This window comes from Vigna unguiculata, chromosome 5 (genome assembly GCF_037176805.1).
Source record: "Vigna unguiculata cultivar grain cowpea cultivar isolate G323 ecotype 2 chromosome 5, ASM3717680v1, whole genome shotgun sequence".
NCBI lineage: Eukaryota > Viridiplantae > Streptophyta > Magnoliopsida > Fabales > Fabaceae > Vigna > Vigna unguiculata.
Window position 1 is genome coordinate 3,451,711 of NC_140796.1, and position 17,383 is coordinate 3,469,093.

General features: G+C 34.1%; 4 protein-coding genes across 4 annotated transcripts; 2 read left to right on the forward strand and 2 right to left on the reverse strand.

Annotated features, from left to right (window-relative positions):
* The first annotated feature begins 438 nt into the window (after positions 1–438).
* LOC114185692 (Pentatricopeptide repeat (PPR) superfamily protein) lies at positions 439–2,103 on the forward strand. The gene has a single exon (XM_028073564.2). It carries the CDS (start codon positions 506–508, stop codon positions 2,012–2,014), a length of 1,509 nt encoding a protein of 502 aa, XP_027929365.1. The 5' UTR covers positions 439–505; the 3' UTR covers positions 2,015–2,103.
* A 1,348-nt stretch (positions 2,104–3,451) lies between these two features.
* On the reverse strand, positions 3,452–5,387 carry LOC114184842 (amino acid transporter AVT1I-like). The gene is made up of 3 exons (XM_085673534.1): positions 5,101–5,387; positions 4,412–5,019; positions 3,452–4,327 (listed from the first exon to the last, which is right to left on the reverse strand). Exons 1-3 carry the CDS (start codon positions 5,240–5,242, stop codon positions 3,812–3,814), a joined length of 1,266 nt encoding a protein of 421 aa, XP_085529660.1. The 5' UTR covers positions 5,243–5,387; the 3' UTR covers positions 3,452–3,811.
* Positions 5,388–8,763: 3,376 nt separating this feature from the next.
* On the forward strand, positions 8,764–12,006 carry FTSH6 (FTSH protease 6). The gene is made up of 5 exons (XM_028073926.2): positions 8,764–9,613; positions 9,896–10,436; positions 10,560–10,873; positions 11,151–11,391; positions 11,477–12,006. The coding sequence occupies exons 1-5, from the start codon at positions 9,009–9,011 to the stop codon at positions 11,816–11,818; spliced, it is 2,043 nt and encodes a 680-aa protein (XP_027929727.1). The 5' UTR covers positions 8,764–9,008; the 3' UTR covers positions 11,819–12,006.
* A 2,083-nt stretch (positions 12,007–14,089) lies between these two features.
* On the reverse strand, positions 14,090–15,864 carry LOC114183645 (amino acid transporter AVT1I-like). The gene is made up of 3 exons (XM_028070728.2): positions 15,610–15,864; positions 14,861–15,468; positions 14,090–14,734 (listed from the first exon to the last, which is right to left on the reverse strand). The coding sequence occupies exons 1-3, from the start codon at positions 15,749–15,751 to the stop codon at positions 14,219–14,221; spliced, it is 1,266 nt and encodes a 421-aa protein (XP_027926529.1). The 5' UTR covers positions 15,752–15,864; the 3' UTR covers positions 14,090–14,218.
* Positions 15,865–17,383: the final 1,519 nt, after the last annotated feature.

Below are 17,383 nucleotides of genomic sequence, written 5' to 3' on the forward strand. Positions count from 1 at the left end.
TAGTAAACGATAATTTTGTCTCTTTTAGTTTCTGCTCGAAGATTTTATTTCCAAATAATAATAACTGAATGTTTCCTAAATTTTGAGATTTAAAAAAAAATTATGTTCATAATCTAGATGTGATAAATTTCATCATTGAAATTAGAAATAGGAATGGTTGGAAGTAGAAATATTTGCCTCACCAGACAACTTCACTATGTTTAGTGCTTGATGGAATTTTTTCCTAATAGCTTATAGGAACAACTTCTTGAAACTATTATTGAAAATATTTTATAAAAGTAACAATAAGCTGAGCGATTAAAATTAGAGAAGACAATTTATCATTAAAATTAATGAAAAAACTTGCTTATGAGTATGTAAAATATAAAATTTATTAGGATTATGTAAACTAACTAAATTAATTTTTTAAAATTACATATTTAAATAAGTTCTTAGTAGATTGACGTAGGATGTCTTGTCTAAAACTGTGGCAATGGAGAAGGAAGATTGAAAGACGAATGCATGCATGGTTCGTCTTCCGAAATTGAACACACAGTTCCTCTCGAAGAAGCACCAATGCCTCTTTCTCCTAAACTTGTGTGGTTCCATGGAACAAATGCGTCAAATCCAGGCACAAATCCACCTCTCTGGTCTCTACCAAGACACACACACTCTCTCGGAACTCGTCTACTTTTGCTCCCTCTCTCCCTCCAAGAACCTCCGCCACGCGCGCGCACTCGTGCACCACGGTGCCACTTCATCACCCATTTCGTGGAACATTCTCATCCGAGGCTATGCCGCGAGCGATTCCCCCCTTGAAGCTTTCTGGGTATTTCGGAAAATGCGAGAACGTGGCGCCATGCCTAACAAACTCACCTTCCCTTTCCTCATTAAGTCTTGTGCTGCGGCTTCTGCACTTGGTGAAGGGAAGCAGGTTCATGCGGACGCTTTTAAGTGTGGTTTGGACTCTGACGTGTACGTTGGTAACAATTTGATTAACTTTTACGGGTGTTGTAAGAGGATTGTGGATGCAAGAAAGGTGTTTGATGAAATGCCTGACAGAACAGTTGTTTCTTGGAATTCGGTTATCACTGCGTGTGTTGAGAGCCTTTGGTTGGGTGAGGGGATTGAGTATTTTTTCAGGATGTGGGGTTGTGGGTTTGAGCCTGATGAGACTTCCATGGTGTTGTTACTATCTGTTTGTGCTGAGTTGGGGTACTTGAGTTTGGGAAGATGGGCTCATTCTCAATTGGTTTTGAGAGGGATGGTTCTAAGTGTTCAATTGGGTACTGCTCTTGTTGACATGTACGGGAAGTCTGGGGCTTTGGGCTATGCAAGGTTTGTTTTTGAGAGAATGGAAAAGAAGAATGTGTGGACATGGAGTGCAATGATATTGGGGTTGGCTCAGCACGGGTTTGCTAAGGAAGCCCTTGCGCTGTTTGCAATGATGAGTAGCAATAACAATCATGATATATGTCCAAATTATGTGACCTATCTCGGGGTTCTTTGTGCTTGTAGCCATGCTGGGATGGTAGATGAGGGTTACCAATATTTTCATGACATGGAATGTGTGCATGGGATCAAGCCCCTGATGATGCATTATGGAGTCATGGTCGATGTATTTGGCCGCGCTGGCCTTCTCGAAGAAGCTTATGAGTTTATACAGAGGATGCCTATTGAGCCTGATCCGGTTGTGTGGAGGACATTGCTAAGTGCATGCACTGTACATGATGTGCATGACCATGCAGGGATTGGAGAAAGAGTGAGGAAGAGGTTACTTAGGATGGAGCCAAGGAGGGGAGGGAATTTGGTTATTGTTGCTAACATGTACGCTGAAGTGGGTATGTGGGAGAAAGCAGCAAATGTGAGGAGGGTGATGAGAGATGGAGGAATGAAGAAGATGGCTGGGGAGAGTTGTGTTGACTTAGGTGGCTCCATGCATAGGTTCTTCGCGGGGTATGATCCTTGCCCAGATTTGACGCCTGTTTATTATCTGCTCCATGGATTGAACTTGCACTTGAAAATGGTTTACTGAAACTCTAGGTAGCTTGGTATAAATACATTTTTCTGCATATTGTAAAAACAGAACGTCACATTTTTTATCTTTATTTTTCTGCATTTCAAGTCTTGTTCAGCTCAAGGGAGTTCCATTAAAAAAAAATCAAATTAGTTACATAAATTTTTTATTTTGCGGCCGGAAAGTTATATTTTGATTTTATTTTTTTTACTTCGTAATATAATTTAGTATGAGTCATTAATTTTTTTAAAAAATAATAATATATTAATCAATAATCTACGTTAAACCACATCATAGAATAAGAAATAATGTGAATAAAAGCCATGATAATGTCATCGTACTTTGTAGCTTACTTATCTTCCTAGATGTAATCTCATGAGGAAATGGTCCTCTACATCTTCTGATTGGGCTTTCTCAGTACAAATTGGATTGCAACCACTTTTACAGAGCGTGCTTCTTCCCGCACGTCCATAGTTTCAAGTGCCACCCCATAAATTTTAAAATTTCTAAATTTATCTTTCAATTTAGTTCCGAATTGTCATGTGTGTTTATCGCTTTGAAAATTCCTATTTTACGAAAAAAACTATCAATTTTTCTTATACTCATGAAAACCTAAAATCTTATGTTTGCACACACTTATTAAAATTGGGAATAGTTGGGAAATAATATTAAAAGTGGAATAAACATATGGGAATTATTGGCGACTAAAATAGATAAGCATGTGATATCAATAAATATGCGCCCATATGCGGTATTAAGTACTTGTGTATGTACGCAAGAATCGTAAGAAAATTATTCTTTTTTAGTTTTTTTTTTTGTCTTTTTAATATTTTGTAGAAAAAAATATAGTAATTTTTTACTTTACTAAAATAATTATATAATTTCAATTTTATTGAAATCTCTTGCCACCAAACACAATATACTTAAAGTATAATAGAAAATATATAATAAATATGTTATTTAAATTCTCAAAAAACAATTTTCTCTCGATAAAAAGAAACTAAACTTTATTTGGGTCTCAATCATTTACTCTTTTACATAGATTCAAAATATCTCTCAAGTCAAAACATTATTAAATTAACATGTAATCTAAAATAATCTCATGCAGTATCTTTTTTTACATTACCCTTGATGCTCTTGTCATTTTCTTCTGTTAGTCCCTTTCTTTAGCACTCATCCCAACCCAATGCAGAAAAAAGAAAATACAAAGAAAAGTTTATCAATACATTTAAATCAAATCTAAACTCTTGTAACAAATAAAAAAATAGAGCTATTTATCTTTTTCTGTAATAAATATCATTTGAAAATAATAAATTATATTAAAACGAGAGAGAATCGTTTTGAATATAATCATTACCCAATTCTGGAATTCACTGAAATACAAATCTCATTTAGATAAATGAACAATGGTATTAAAGAGGAGATGGCTTTTGGACTTCAAAAAAGAATCTCTCACGTTGTTATTTACATACACTGGGATCATTATTTGAGGACTTTTCATTGTTTTTGCAGTTAAAAACTCTATCATACTCAAATGGTAAATTCATTTCATGCCATTATCACTAATATGTCTCGATAATTGGACAATGGTACATTTAAACACTTCCATTCATTTGACATCATTTTTTATAATGGAAAGTGAAGAAAAATGTTTCAAAAGAGTGTATAACCATGTGAAAGTCTTTTATCGTTACATACACCGTAAGTCTTTCTATTAATGGGAGTTAGTGTTTCAATTTAATGAACTGAATGGTTCTTCATGCACAGTTTTGTATTTGATTGGTAAAAGTCCTCACAGTACTTTCACGTTAGCCACTACAATTGGTGTACTATTTCCTTGAGAGAGGTGTAGGTCCCAGATATCGCCATTGCTAAAGCTACCATTATTAATATCACTACGGCTACAATCTCACACCCAAAGTTCCTGTAAGTGCCTGAAATCTTCAAGTAGCACAAGCATGGAAGCAGAATAGAAGCTGTGACACTTAGAAAGGCTCCAACCAGGGACATGAGAGACCCAAAAAAAGGAACAGCAAGGGCAACAATGGTGGTGCTCATTACCAACACTGTGCTAACTAAGATGCTCGTCAACCTATTCTTGTACCTCCTTGGAAGCAAGTCTTTTAAAGCACTCGTAATAGGTGTTGCCATCAAAGCAAACTTGGATATGGGATTCACCAACGTTGTGTATATTGCTAATTTTGAGCTAACTTTGTTCAGAGGCAGGTTTAGTGTTACTTGTGATTCAACCTCATCGCCAAACATTAGATAACCAATTATAGCCATGTATGCATAACCCGCAGTGGTTAAGAGAAAGCATCCAAGTAACACCTAGTGTTATAAAAGATAAACTTCATTATTACATAGGATTAAATTAACCAACCACTATTGTTCAAATCAAACACAAGTACTTACGTTAGTGAAGTGATGTTTGTTTGTCATGGAATTGTACAATGTGGGAAAGACAGGATGTGCGCAATAACAGAAGGCATACAAGCTAACAGCTGTGGGGAGAGCATTCCAATGCACAAGAGTTCCTTTATGATGAAAACCAACTCCATCAAATGTTGCAGTCCATGTTATTGAAAGGATGATGAGAAGAGAAGCAAAAACTCCACTTGCAGATACATAAGAGAGTAGACTCAAGTTATCCAACCAAACTGTGGGCAGAATGATAAGGGAAACCAATATCACAAAGAATTGTTTCCCTGCAATTGTTAAGGCAGCTATCGAAACCTTGGCGTTGGGAAACAAGTTACTCAAGTTATCACCTCCTAGAATCAAGAATCCTATTGAAACAAGATATAGTTCCGTGTACATGGATACCGACACTATTAGTCTCCCTGTCTTTCCAAATGCAAGTTCACCTATATCAGGATAGGTTTTGATATTCGTATTCATATCCATGCATCTTTTTATTAACGTGCCGGTGTAAAATGCTGCAGTGGCAATACCGAACAAAAGAACCAAGCTTAACCACCCTCCAGATGCAAGAGCGTATGGAACTGAGAGTATACCAACACCTGCAAACCGAACATTGAGGTAACTGAAAAAATAAAATGTTTACTATTTCTTTAGAATAAACATATTGTAAATAACGAAACCTGTTATTGCATTGAGTCCGTTAAGACAAGTGCGAAAGAAGGATACAGTAGTGTCTTGTGCAGAAGGATGAGAGGTTATGGTTTTATGATCGGCTAGTAAAGGCACATTGGAAGCTGAATTGTTGGAATGTTTTTCTGACATTTGAGCAAAACTGGATACAGATATTGATATGGAAAAAAGTTTAGCAGAAGTTGGAAAAATCTCTAAGGATTGATTTGAAGTTGGTGATGGAAGAACAGCTCTAATTATACATTAAAAATTCCGTACCGGAATTCTTCACTTTCTTGGAGTAACTAACTTTGCTGTCAATAGTATGGGCCACATAAATAATCTTTTGAATTGTGATTTTCCTACGTAACAAGTAACAAACGTTGTTCTTTCTCGATAGAAAGCTTGTATATATATTTAGCATTTATTAGACGGATTTTCAGAACGAATTCGGAAACATTCACTAAAAGTAAAAAAAAGAAGAAGAAAAACACTGCATCAGATTACGTCTCTTTCTTACATTTGGAAGATATTTTTATCTGTAAACCCACCTATAAAAACTGGCCTATTATTATCCATACAATTACGTGAAGCTTTTGCAGTTTACAATCTGGCTCTAAATAAGAACAAAGAAGTTTGAACAGCATAAAAAGCCAACTTTTACGGTAGACATGGGTCCGATTTGAGTAAATAAAATAAAAATAGTAATTAACGCTTGTTCTTTTTATAAATTTGTATCGACATGTGACTTAGTATGTTAAGCAATGATGCAGAGAAAAATGATAGATCCTTGAGGAGAGATTCCTAAGGAAAAGAGAAAGAAGAAAATTGTAAGAAGTTCTTAGAATTTGGTAAATATCACTTCCAACCCCAAACGTTGGTTATCCCTTTCTTGCACTTTCTTCCCTGTCCCACATGGTCTGCTGCCATAAAACACTTTCCTGTGCTAATGTTCCTTTCCAAAATTTGTCCTTATCTTTTTAAAGTCTCATAACCCATTTCAACAAAAGTTACTTGTTATGTTATCTTTTGTTAGTAAGTTCATCACTGGATACACAAAGCACAATTAAATGACATGTATTCATCAGCTCCATGCCAATCTCACTTACCTACTAACAGTTAATACTAGCTTCAAATCAGGAAAGTTGTTAGGGTCTTTAACTTCTTATCCCTCATCGGTGACTCTGTTTTGCTTCTCTTATTTCTCCTTAAAGTACTCTTTGCTTTTTATGTTTCTTCCTCTTGTTATGCCAACTTGCCAAGGACATTGGGCTTTATATGTCTCTTTCTTTAAAGTAAGATATATAGTTGATATCTCTATATGTAATTTTTTAAATATTTATTAATTTTAAAAAAATCAAAATTAAAGAAAAAAACATAATATTATCAAAGAGTTGAATATTAAATAACAAAAGTTTTAAAGGGTCGAATAAACTATGTTTCAATAATTTAAAGCAGAAACGGATCAATCTAAAAGAAATTTAGACTAATCACGTTGTTTTTTTTTGGAATATGTATCTTCTAAATAAAAATAAAAACAAAATCTTAGCGATAAACTTTTTAGGTTTAAATACTTTTTTAGTCTTTATTTTCATAGTATTTTTTTGCGGATGGTCCTCATTTTGACAGAATGTTTAAAATAGTCCTCATTTTTACAGAATGTTTAAAATGGTCCACATTTTCGCAATTCGTATTTTATTTGGTCATTTTCTGTAACGACGTTTAAATCATTAACGAAACATTATACAGGTGACACGGCTTGTATTAGGGTGTGTTACAGGTGTGGTAATTAGATATTTGGGGATAAATAAGTGAGCTAGGGTTTTGGTAAGGAATGTTTGAGCAGTTGGTGAATTTTGGCAATCTTGTTCCTCCATTCCCAATTGGTGTTGCTGCAATCTTCTTCTTCATGCAATCCCATTATATAGGTATGTTACGGTCCCAATCTTCTTTCTTTACCTCTGATTGTAATTGTTGGAGGCAACCGTGTTGTATTACTTCGTGCACTGTTGGTGGTTCAAAAAGAAATGGATTAACCCCGATTTGTAGCTGTGGAGAGATGACAACTTTGAGGATGGAAAGAACTCCAAAGAATATTGATAGAAAATTTTGGGTACAATTTGTTTTTATTTTTGTGTTAATAATAAATTGGTTTTAATTTTTGGTTTATTGATTTACAAAGTGGGTGGTTCCAATAATGTGGGCTGCAACTTTTTCAAATGGCGGTGTTGATGAAAAGGATGTCATCATCATGACACAAATGAGGCAGATTAATGACTTGGAGAAGTCATTGAAGGTTGCTGAGAAGAGGCTGCAATTAGTAATATGGTTCACTTGTGTTATTGTATTATTCGTATTGTTATTGTGTGTAAATCTTTTAAAGTCCAATCTGTTTTGTACTATTGTTAAATGAAGAAGTGAATTAGTTTAATTATGTTGATATTAATCCCAACATGTTCAAAATGACATCTTAATCTGAGCATTGAAGTAAGTGATATTGATCTAAGCTTGGGAAAAATTAAATTGATCTAAGTCTGGAAGAAGTTAAATTCATAACATTAATTCATCCTCATCAAAATGCACTACATCAATGTTTGACAAAAGTGAAATTGAACTAAGTTTAAAAAAAGTCAAAATGCAGTACATCAATAATGAATTCTACATTAGAAATTCCAAAAAATAATTAAGACCTCATTTGCTGATTTGTGTGTTGTCCTTTTTCAACGATTACAACAAGAGGTAAAGTAAGAAGATTGAGACCGTAACATACCTATATAATGGGATTGCAGGAAGAAGAAGATTGCAGCAACACCAATTGGGAATGGAGGAACAAGATTGCCAAAACTCACCAACTGTCCAAACTTTCCTTACAAAAACCCTAACTCACTTATTTATCCCCAAATATCTAATTACCACACTTGTAAAATACACGTAACACACCCTAATACAGACTGTGCCACCTGTACAATGCTTCTTTAATGATTTAAACGGCGTTACAGAAAGGAACGAAATAAAACACGAATTGCGGAAATGAGGACCATTTTAAACATTCAGTAAAAATGAGGACCATTTTAAACATTCTGTCAAAATGAGAACTATCCGCAACAAACACTACGAAAATGAGGACAAAAAGGTATTTAAGCTAACTTTTTATTGTTGAAAAACTTTACGTGAGTTTCATAAAATATAAAAGTTTGGTATCTTTTTGTAAAAGGGCATACCCAGCAATGAAGAGCGTTTTTAAAAATTAGAACGAATATGTTTTAGTTTGTAAACGTCAATAATTATAACCAGGAATTTTTTTTATGAAAGTACATATATCCATCAAGAAATTCTCATAAATAGAAGATTTTTTATTTTTTTATCTCAAATCATATCAAAGTTTTTGCATCAAGTATATGAATTTATTTAGGTGGCAACATTTGAACCTGGGATTCACATGAAATAATTTTGATGTATAACAAGTCCAATCAATCAACGCTACCAATTCCGTTTCTTCCAAGTGTGTGGTTGTGTTGTGACTTATGATCACTTACGAAATTTTGTTGATATGTTCTACAACCATCTTCTCCCTTCGCTTTTTTCCAGGGACAATCATATCCATCGATCTTACCACTTCTAAACAGCCAAAGAAAGGTCAAAGAAGTAACCAAAGATACATGAACATAGTAGATCCTTCCTGAACAAAAAACTTGAACAAGTAAACAAAAACCTTAATCAAACAAAAAAGTTCAAATTAAGGCACCCGAAGGTTCCATTTCCCACTCCTTTTTAAGCAAACTCTACTCCTTCCCTCGCAATCAATTCTTCTTCTATACCAATCAAGCCACTCAAGAAAGGTACATTACCATCACACACTTGCATTAACACTTCATCACTAAATAGTAAATACACAATCAACAGATTGGTGAGCAATAAAATGTCCCCAGCACTATGTTTATCAGTCTCCCCCACTTTGTTCTACAAGCCTCAAGACCCTTCCAAGGACTTCCACCACCTCACAAAAACCAGCCACAGCCAGAAATCATGCCAACAATCTCTGTTAGATAACAAAGTCATCAGCAAGAGGAAGCTTTTATCCTCTGCTGTTATTGGGCTGGGCCCAGCATTGGCTGGGCTTTCTGTTGCTCAACCCACAAGAGCTGAGCCTGAGAGCCCAGCTGCTTCTACATCAAACAGAATCTCTTACTCAAGGTTCCTGCAATACTTGGATGAAGGTGCTGTGAAGAAGGTTGACCTCTTTGAGAATGGAACAGTTGCTATTGCAGAGATATACAATCCATCATTGGAAAAAATGCAAAGAGTCAAAATTCAGTTACCTGGTTTGCCTCAGGACTTGATCAGGAAAATGAAGGATAAAAATGTTGATTTTGCTGCTTATCCCTTGGAAGTTGGTTGGTGGCCTGCGCTACTTGATTTGTTTGGAAATTTGGCATTTCCTTTGATTCTGCTTGGTTCTCTACTCTTGAGGACATCAATTAATAATCCTGCTGGTGGCCCCAACTTGCCCTTTGGACTAGGAAGGTATGACTGTATGTAGTTCAAGAAGAGTTTTTGAAATAATGGTTTCATAGTTCTCAAAATAACATAAGATAAGAAGGAGAAAATGCAGCAAGTAGATGAACTGAGAAAAATTAGTGTTCACCATTCAGCTCAAGGCTAACTTATTTAGTTTTCTCTGAATAATACTCTCAATCAAAGTAAGCAATGAGAATGTTAATATTTCATGGCATGTATGATGATTTTAAAAGTAGAATATGCTCTTGCATAACTTAACGTTATTTCCTTTGATGATATTAACTTCAGGAGTAAGGCAAAGTTTGAGATGGAACCAAATACGGGAGTGACATTTGAGGATGTAGCAGGAGTTGATGAAGCCAAGCAGGATTTCCAAGAGATTGTTGAGTTCTTGAAGACCCCAGAGAAGTTTTCTGCCGTTGGAGCCAAAATTCCCAAAGGGGTTCTTCTGGTAGGGCCTCCTGGGACTGGAAAGACATTGCTGGCCAAGGCAATTGCAGGAGAGGCTGGGGTTCCTTTCTTCTCCCTATCTGGATCAGAGTTCATTGAGATGTTTGTGGGTGTAGGGGCCTCAAGGGTCAGGGATTTGTTCAATAAGGCCAAGCAAAATTCACCATGTTTGGTGTTCATTGATGAGATAGATGCTGTAGGAAGGAAGAGAGGAACAGGTATAGGTGGAGGAAATGATGAAAGAGAACAAACACTGAATCAGTTGCTCACTGAAATGGATGGTTTTACTGGAAACACTGGCGTCATAGTCATTGCTGCCACTAACAGACCTGAAATTCTTGATTCAGCATTGCTTAGACCTGGCAGGTTTGATAGGCAGGTATAATTATAAAATCTCATGACAATGAATTTACCTTCTGTGTATTATTCATCTTATCACTAACTGAAGTTGAGGAGGAGACAAGAAAGAAATACATTATTAGTTTTATCATTGTTCCAATAGGTCACTGTTGAATTACCAGATATAAGAGGGAGGGAAGACATATTGAAAGTTCATAGTAAAAACAAGAAGCTTGACAAGGATGTTTCTCTTAGTGTCATTGCCATGAGAACTCCAGGATTCAGTGGTGCAGACCTGGCAAACCTCATGAATGAAGCTGCTATTCTTGCTGGTCGAAGAGGCAAACATAAGATCACACTCAAAGAAATTGATGACTCCATAGATCGCATTGTGGCAGGCATGGAAGGAACCAAGATGACAGATAGCAGGAGCAAAATTCTGGTGGCTTACCATGAAATTGGACATGCTGTTTGTGCGTAAGTACATCAAATACGTACGTTAATAGAAAAATTTAGAACAAAAACATGATGTTTCTGCGTAGTTGGTAGAAAAATTGAAGGTGAATACGTTTTGAGGAATTGACCTTTGTTTTTTCTTTGTATTTCCAAGTTTTCCATTATAAAATAAAGGAATCAAAACAGAAACAGCAGGTCCATAGAACACAGTTTTTGAGAGTGATATTTGAAGTACTTCATATTGATCGACCCTCTTGCATTTGGAATGTGACTTAACAACGTTTTTTACTCTGTGTAGGACACTGACCCCAGGACATGATCCAGTACAAAAAGTGACTCTAGTTCCGAGAGGTCAAGCCCGGGGTTTAACATGGTTCATACCAGATGAAGATTCTTCTCTAGTTTCTAAGAAGAAACTTTTTGCTAGAATAGTTGGAGGCTTAGGAGGCAGAGCAGCAGAGGAAGTTATATTTGGTGAAACTGAGATAACCACTGGAGCTGCTGGGGACTTGCAACAAATTACACAAATAGCAAGACAGGTTAGTATTGTCCGCAAAATATATATGGAAATGGGAGATTTAGAAATCACAGTGTGCTGAAAAGTTGTTATAATTTCTGCAACAGATGGTAACAGTGTTTGGCATGTCAGAGATAGGGCCATGGACATTGATTGACCCTGCAGTGCAGAGTAGTGATGTGGTGCTTAGGATGCTGGCTAGGAACTCAATGTCAGAGAAACTAGCTGAAGACATTGATAACTCAGTGAGGGAGATAATAGAGACAGCATATGAAATTGCAAAGAATCACATAAGGAATAACCGTGATGCAATTGACAAGTTAGTGGATGTGCTACTTGAAAAGGAAACCCTTAATGGAGATGAATTTAGAGCTCTATTATCAGAATTCACTGATATTTCTTCCATTAAGATTGACAGAACTTCTGTGAGGGAAATGATCGAAGCATGAGCATAGTTCAAGTAACAGACATGATATATATAGCTTTGTATCGAAGTAGGATGAGATTATACATAACTACAGAGTATAGAAGTTAGTTTTTTTGACAGAGAATTGTTTACTTTTCATCAATAACTATTGAACTTACAAGTTAGTTGAAAACTTTTCCTGGGATTTGAACAATAAGAAATAGAGATTAATATGAGCACAAGTTTGAAAATGTTTAAGCTTTCACGGGAAAATAAATGGATTTAATTATCATTTTTTAAGAAAAAAAGAAAGTACAATAATATTTAGATTTAAAGTCAAGAGATAGTATAATAATTGGTGTATTTGTGCATGTTTCCAATAAACAACAAATATTTGATAAAAAAAAATTACACAATAAATCATACTGATAGATGAATATGAATTTCATATTCAATTGAAAGATGCCAAGAGGATGCAAACACTAAAATAAAGTTGAAATAGAGATAATATTCATAATAGAATGAAGTTTTAGCAAATATAAAAGAGATAACCATACAACTTATAATACAAAAACAAATGTATTTTTTTTTGTAATTAATTAGAAATAATATAACTTTTAAATAACATTAATTAAATAATTGTTACACTATTATAAAACTTATTAACCCTAACTCTTGAATGTTATCAACAAAAATAAATGGATTAACTTTCTCTTTTCTCTTTTATTGAATGAATGAGAATTTAGAATTTATTGAATCCTTAGTGTGTGTTTATGTAATCATTATACCTATATTATATTGAAAATGAGGAGATAATATAAAAGTATGTTTGATCTAACATATGTAATAGTTATTTTCTTTGCCATGTGATAGGTTATATTTTTTCATATATATAAGGATATTTTAGTCATTTAATTTGAGCTATGGAGGTGCATGAAGATATAGCTTAGGAAGAGGCTGTGATGTAAAAAGTTGTTGTGAGCCTACCCAGCAATCCAATTGGTAGCGAGAAAGCCCAATCAGAAGATTCAGGAGTAGCATTACCGCAACTTATACATGAGCTTACATTTAGGAAGATAAGTAGGGATGGCAAAACGGGCCACTCCAGTCCGTTTTAGCCCGTTTCGCATTTTGGTCCGTAAAGTATGGATTGGATTAGTCCGTTTCACAGTTTAATTTCGGATTCATTTTTTTAGTCTGCTCTGCGGATTGGCCCACATTTGTGATGAGTGAAATATTTTTTTTTTTGTTGAGCAAAATATTTTTTTTTTATTTTTTCATAATAATTGATATTCATTTTCTATCAAAATAATTTCAATTAGTTTAGCTAATCAAAGACAAGAAATATAACAACGAAGATCATAGCTAAAGTACAATAGCAACATGATGAATGATGTAAGAGCTAAAAAAATGAGAACATATAATTTTGTAAGCGAACGAGCGAGTCAGCCCGCCCCGTCCAACCTTTAGCCCACGTGGACTACGAGCCTATGAGGGACGAATCATCGCGGGTCAGCAGATTCAATATCTCAACTCATCCCTAGTTTTTTGTGCGGACCTACGGGCCAACCCGCCTGACCTGCCCCGAATTGTCATTCCTAAAAATAAGTAGGACTCGCAATAGGTAATTTAAAAAATAATGATGAATTAACATCAACTTAAAACAATACTACAAAGTTGACCTTTAAAAGTTAACATCTATAAATTAATAAATTAGCATCTATACTTTTAGATCTATACATGAATTATGTAAATATGACATTATTAACTAAATAGTGCCAACTTTTATTTATTAGCATAATTCAAAATTTCACTAAATTACTATTTTATTTTCTTATAATGTCATTGTCTACCTTTAGCAATTTGTGTAAATGTTTGTAGTGTCATTGTCGACCTTTAGCAAGTTGGGTCGATCCCAACCGTAGTGAAATATTTACACTTTTGTGATTGCATACACTTTATGACTACAAGCAGCATTGTAAGAATTTTATGATCAGTTAAAGATATTCCCGGGACAAAGTGATGTGAAACATACAAGAAAAAATGCGCATTAATTGTGGTAAATGATGTGAATACTGTTGTTCAATTTGTTATTACATTGTTATATAACTCATTTATCTGTAAAAGTTATTTTAATATTTACAAACTCTTCCATTTTTTTCTCTCATGTCCAGAGAACATAATTCCTATTTTACACCTCTTTCATATCTGACTTTTAACTTGGGGACTATGCTGAAAAGACATATTTGTTGCACTGAATGCGCATTTTCTCTCCAAATTTTGGCATATATTCTATATTTAGAACTCAAGCACGTCTAACACATTCTTTCTCATCTTTAACTTGTCTTTTAACTCTTTAAAGCATATACACTCCATGTGGAAAAAATACTTGTTTTTTTTTTTGGAAATTTATAGTCAAAAGAGTGGACCACTACATTGTCCTTTACAAATTGTGGGCTATTTCCACGAGAGAGATGTAGGTCCCAGAAATTGCCATTACAATAGCTATCATTATTATCATCACTATAGCTACCGTCTCACACCCAAATTTCTTGTAAGTGCCCGAAATCTTCAAGTAGCACAAGCATGGAAGCAGAATAGAAGCTGTGACACTTAGAAAGGCTCCAATCAGAGACATGAGAGACCCAAAAAAAGGGACAGCAAGAGCAACAACGGTGGTGCTCATTACCAACACTGTGCTTAGTAAGATGCTCGTCACCCTATTCTTGTACGTTTTCGGAAGCAAGTCTTTCAAAGCATTCGTAATAGGTGTTGCCATCAAAGCAAACTTGGATATGGGATTCACCAAGGTTGTGTATATTGCTAACTTTGAGCTAACTTTGTCCAGAGGCAGGTTCAATGTTATTTGTGATTCAGCCCCGTCACCAAACATTAAATAACCCACTATAGCCATCGATGCATAACCCACAGTGGTTAGGACAAAACATACAATTAGGACCTGCAATATTCATGAAAGTAAAATTCATTAATTACATAGAACAAGCAAGAAAGTGAAAGATACACTCTTTACTTGAATATAGGACAATATAGACCACTTTAATTCAAATCAAACATGAGTACTTACGTTAGAGAACTGATGTTTGTTTGCCATGGAATTGTACAATGTGGGAAAGACAGGATGTGCGCAATAACAGAAGGCATACAAGCTAACAGCTGTGGGGAGACCATTCCAATGCACGAGAGTTCCTTTATGATGAAAACCAACTCCATCAAATGTTGCAGTCCATGTTATTGAAACGATGATGAGAACAGAAGCAAAAACTCCACTTGCAGATACATAAGAGAGTAGACTCAAGTTGTCCAACCAAACTGTGGGCAAGATGATAAGGGCAACCATTATCACAAATATTTGCTTCCCACCAATTGTTAGGCCTGCTATCTGAACCTCCCCAATGGGGAACATGTTACTCAAGTTATCACCTTCTAGAATCAAGAATCCTATTGAAACAAGATATAGTTCCGTGTACATGGATACTGACACTATTAGTCTCCCTGTTTTTCCAAATGCAAGTTCACCTATATCAGGGTAGCTTCTAATGTTTGAGTCCTTATCCATGCATCTTTTAATCAGAAGACCCGTGTAAAATGCAGCAGCAGCAATAGAAAACAGAAGAGCCAGGCTTAACCAGCCTCCTGTTGCAAGAGCATATGGAACTGAGAGTATGCCAACACCTGAAAATTAAACCAAAATCGCAAACAAAACATTAGCCTTATATTAAGTTATGTTTTTGCATAGGTTGAAGCAACTATAAAAGAAACAGATTATATATTTCAATGAGTTGAAAGTAAGTGCATGGTTGTAGGAGGTGAAACCTGCTATTGTATTGAGTCCATTAAGGCATGTACGGAAGAAGGATACAGTATTTTTGGCAGAAGAATAAGAGGCTATGGCTTTCTCCTCATCATTGAGAAAAGGTACACTCAAGGAAGGATTGTACGAAATTTTTTTTGACATTCTTACAATATCTATCTGATATAGCTGTTGATGAGAGAGAGGTTAATCCTTTTTTTATGTGAGAAGTTTGATACTGGAGTGGCTTGAATTTGCTCTCAGATCTGGTCTAATAAATACATAGAAATTTTGAAGTTGTTTTCATACTTCGAAAGGTCAAAAAAACGTTTATGATATTTCCCAATTCAAAAAACCCTGATGCTAAATATGGGCCACGCGTAAATAGCCTTGCCTTTTTTTTCATACCAAATATGAGTTTGTTTTCAAACTAGTATGAGTGTATTTAGCTTATTTTAAACGGGTTTTTCAACTTACTTCCCCACCTAGTACAGAAGCAACTTCTGAGTACCTTCCCACATCAGCAAATCTAATCCACTATTGGCTATCGAGGAAACAAAAGCACAAAATATTTACTATAAACAAAAGAGTTATTTTGTACATACTTTTAAACTACTGAAGAATATTTAATAATTAGGACATATATATATCATTGTTGTCTTTATGGATACAATACAAAGAAATTCTTACTTAAAATATATCTTTTGTTTAATATTCGAGAGTGGAAAAGAATGATTATGGAGAGTAAACTGAATATTTAAGTGAAGAATGATGGCAAAGTGAAAAGAACGCGGTTGAATCATCTATTGAGATAAGATCAGATAAATGCCCTCTTTAACTATGAGATGAAAGAAGCGTGTAAGAGCATTTTAGGAAAAAATAGGTCCCACTTTGATAGCGAAATTAAAGGGAGAAGCACCGAGTAGTAAGCACGCCGATGTTTCTCTTATTTTAGGATGTTTGATAGTGAGGTCTTCAGTTCAGAAGTATCATTCATTTCATAAATATCCATGTGTTTTAATTAGTTGCAATTATAGTCAATGGTCATTCAACATACGAATGGATGAAAGTTATGGCAACAATTTATACATGTTTTCGTTTCACAAATATACTTATATTTATTATTTATTTTTGCAGAGAAATTAATCAACTAAAATTCTTTTACTTTTAGTTATTTTAATATTTTCTATTTTAATCTTCATGATATATATATATATATATATATATATATATATATATATATATAACTTATTTTTAGTCATTAGAATTCAGATTAATTAATTAAAAAATTAATATATTTTAAAAATTAAAAAAAAATCATAGAAAAATAAATTATTTGTCTTAAAAGCGAAAACATTATTAAATAATAAATTTAATTGACCCAATTTAATAATGACACAAGATAAATGTGCTGAATTCATTCAATATTTGTTAATAAGACAAAAGTTAGATTAGAATAATTGAGTAAAAAAAACCTAATGATCTATTCCATTTTTAAATAGGTAAACGAATATAAATTTAATTCAACATATATTCAACTATTAATCAAGTTAGATTGAATTAATCAAGTTCACAAATTGATCATTACGTATTCCAATTTATATAACAATCATTCTTTTTAACAAAGTTTAAAATAAACATTTTAATGTTTTAAGTTGGAAATATATATATATATATATATATATATATATATATATATATATATATATATATATATATATATATATATATATATATATATATATATATATATATATATACCAAAACAATGATAAATATGTAAAAAAAAATACTATA

Coding starts and splice junctions, on each gene's coding strand:
- LOC114185692 (XM_028073564.2), top strand. CDS start 506: ATGGTTCGTCTTCCGAAATTGAACACACAGTTCCTCTCGAAGAAGCAC.
- LOC114184842 (XM_085673534.1), bottom strand. CDS start 5,242: ATGTCAGAAAAACATTCCAACAATTCAGCTTCCAATGTGCCTTTACTA. Junction 5,020..5,100: donor CGGACTCAATGCAATAACAG/GTTTCGTTATTT, acceptor TTCGGTTTGCAG/GTGTTGGTATACTCTCAGTT. Junction 4,328..4,411: donor ACAAACATCACTTCACTAAC/GTAAGTACTTGT, acceptor TTATAACACTAG/GTGTTACTTGGATGCTTTCT.
- FTSH6 (XM_028073926.2), top strand. CDS start 9,009: ATGTCCCCAGCACTATGTTTATCAGTCTCCCCCACTTTGTTCTACAAG. Junction 9,614..9,895: donor TTGCCCTTTGGACTAGGAAG/GTATGACTGTAT, acceptor TATTAACTTCAG/GAGTAAGGCAAAGTTTGAGA. Junction 10,437..10,559: donor CTGGCAGGTTTGATAGGCAG/GTATAATTATAA, acceptor TTGTTCCAATAG/GTCACTGTTGAATTACCAGA.
- LOC114183645 (XM_028070728.2), bottom strand. CDS start 15,751: ATGTCAAAAAAAATTTCGTACAATCCTTCCTTGAGTGTACCTTTTCTC. Junction 15,469..15,609: donor TGGACTCAATACAATAGCAG/GTTTCACCTCCT, acceptor TTTAATTTTCAG/GTGTTGGCATACTCTCAGTT. Junction 14,735..14,860: donor ACAAACATCAGTTCTCTAAC/GTAAGTACTCAT, acceptor TGAATATTGCAG/GTCCTAATTGTATGTTTTGT.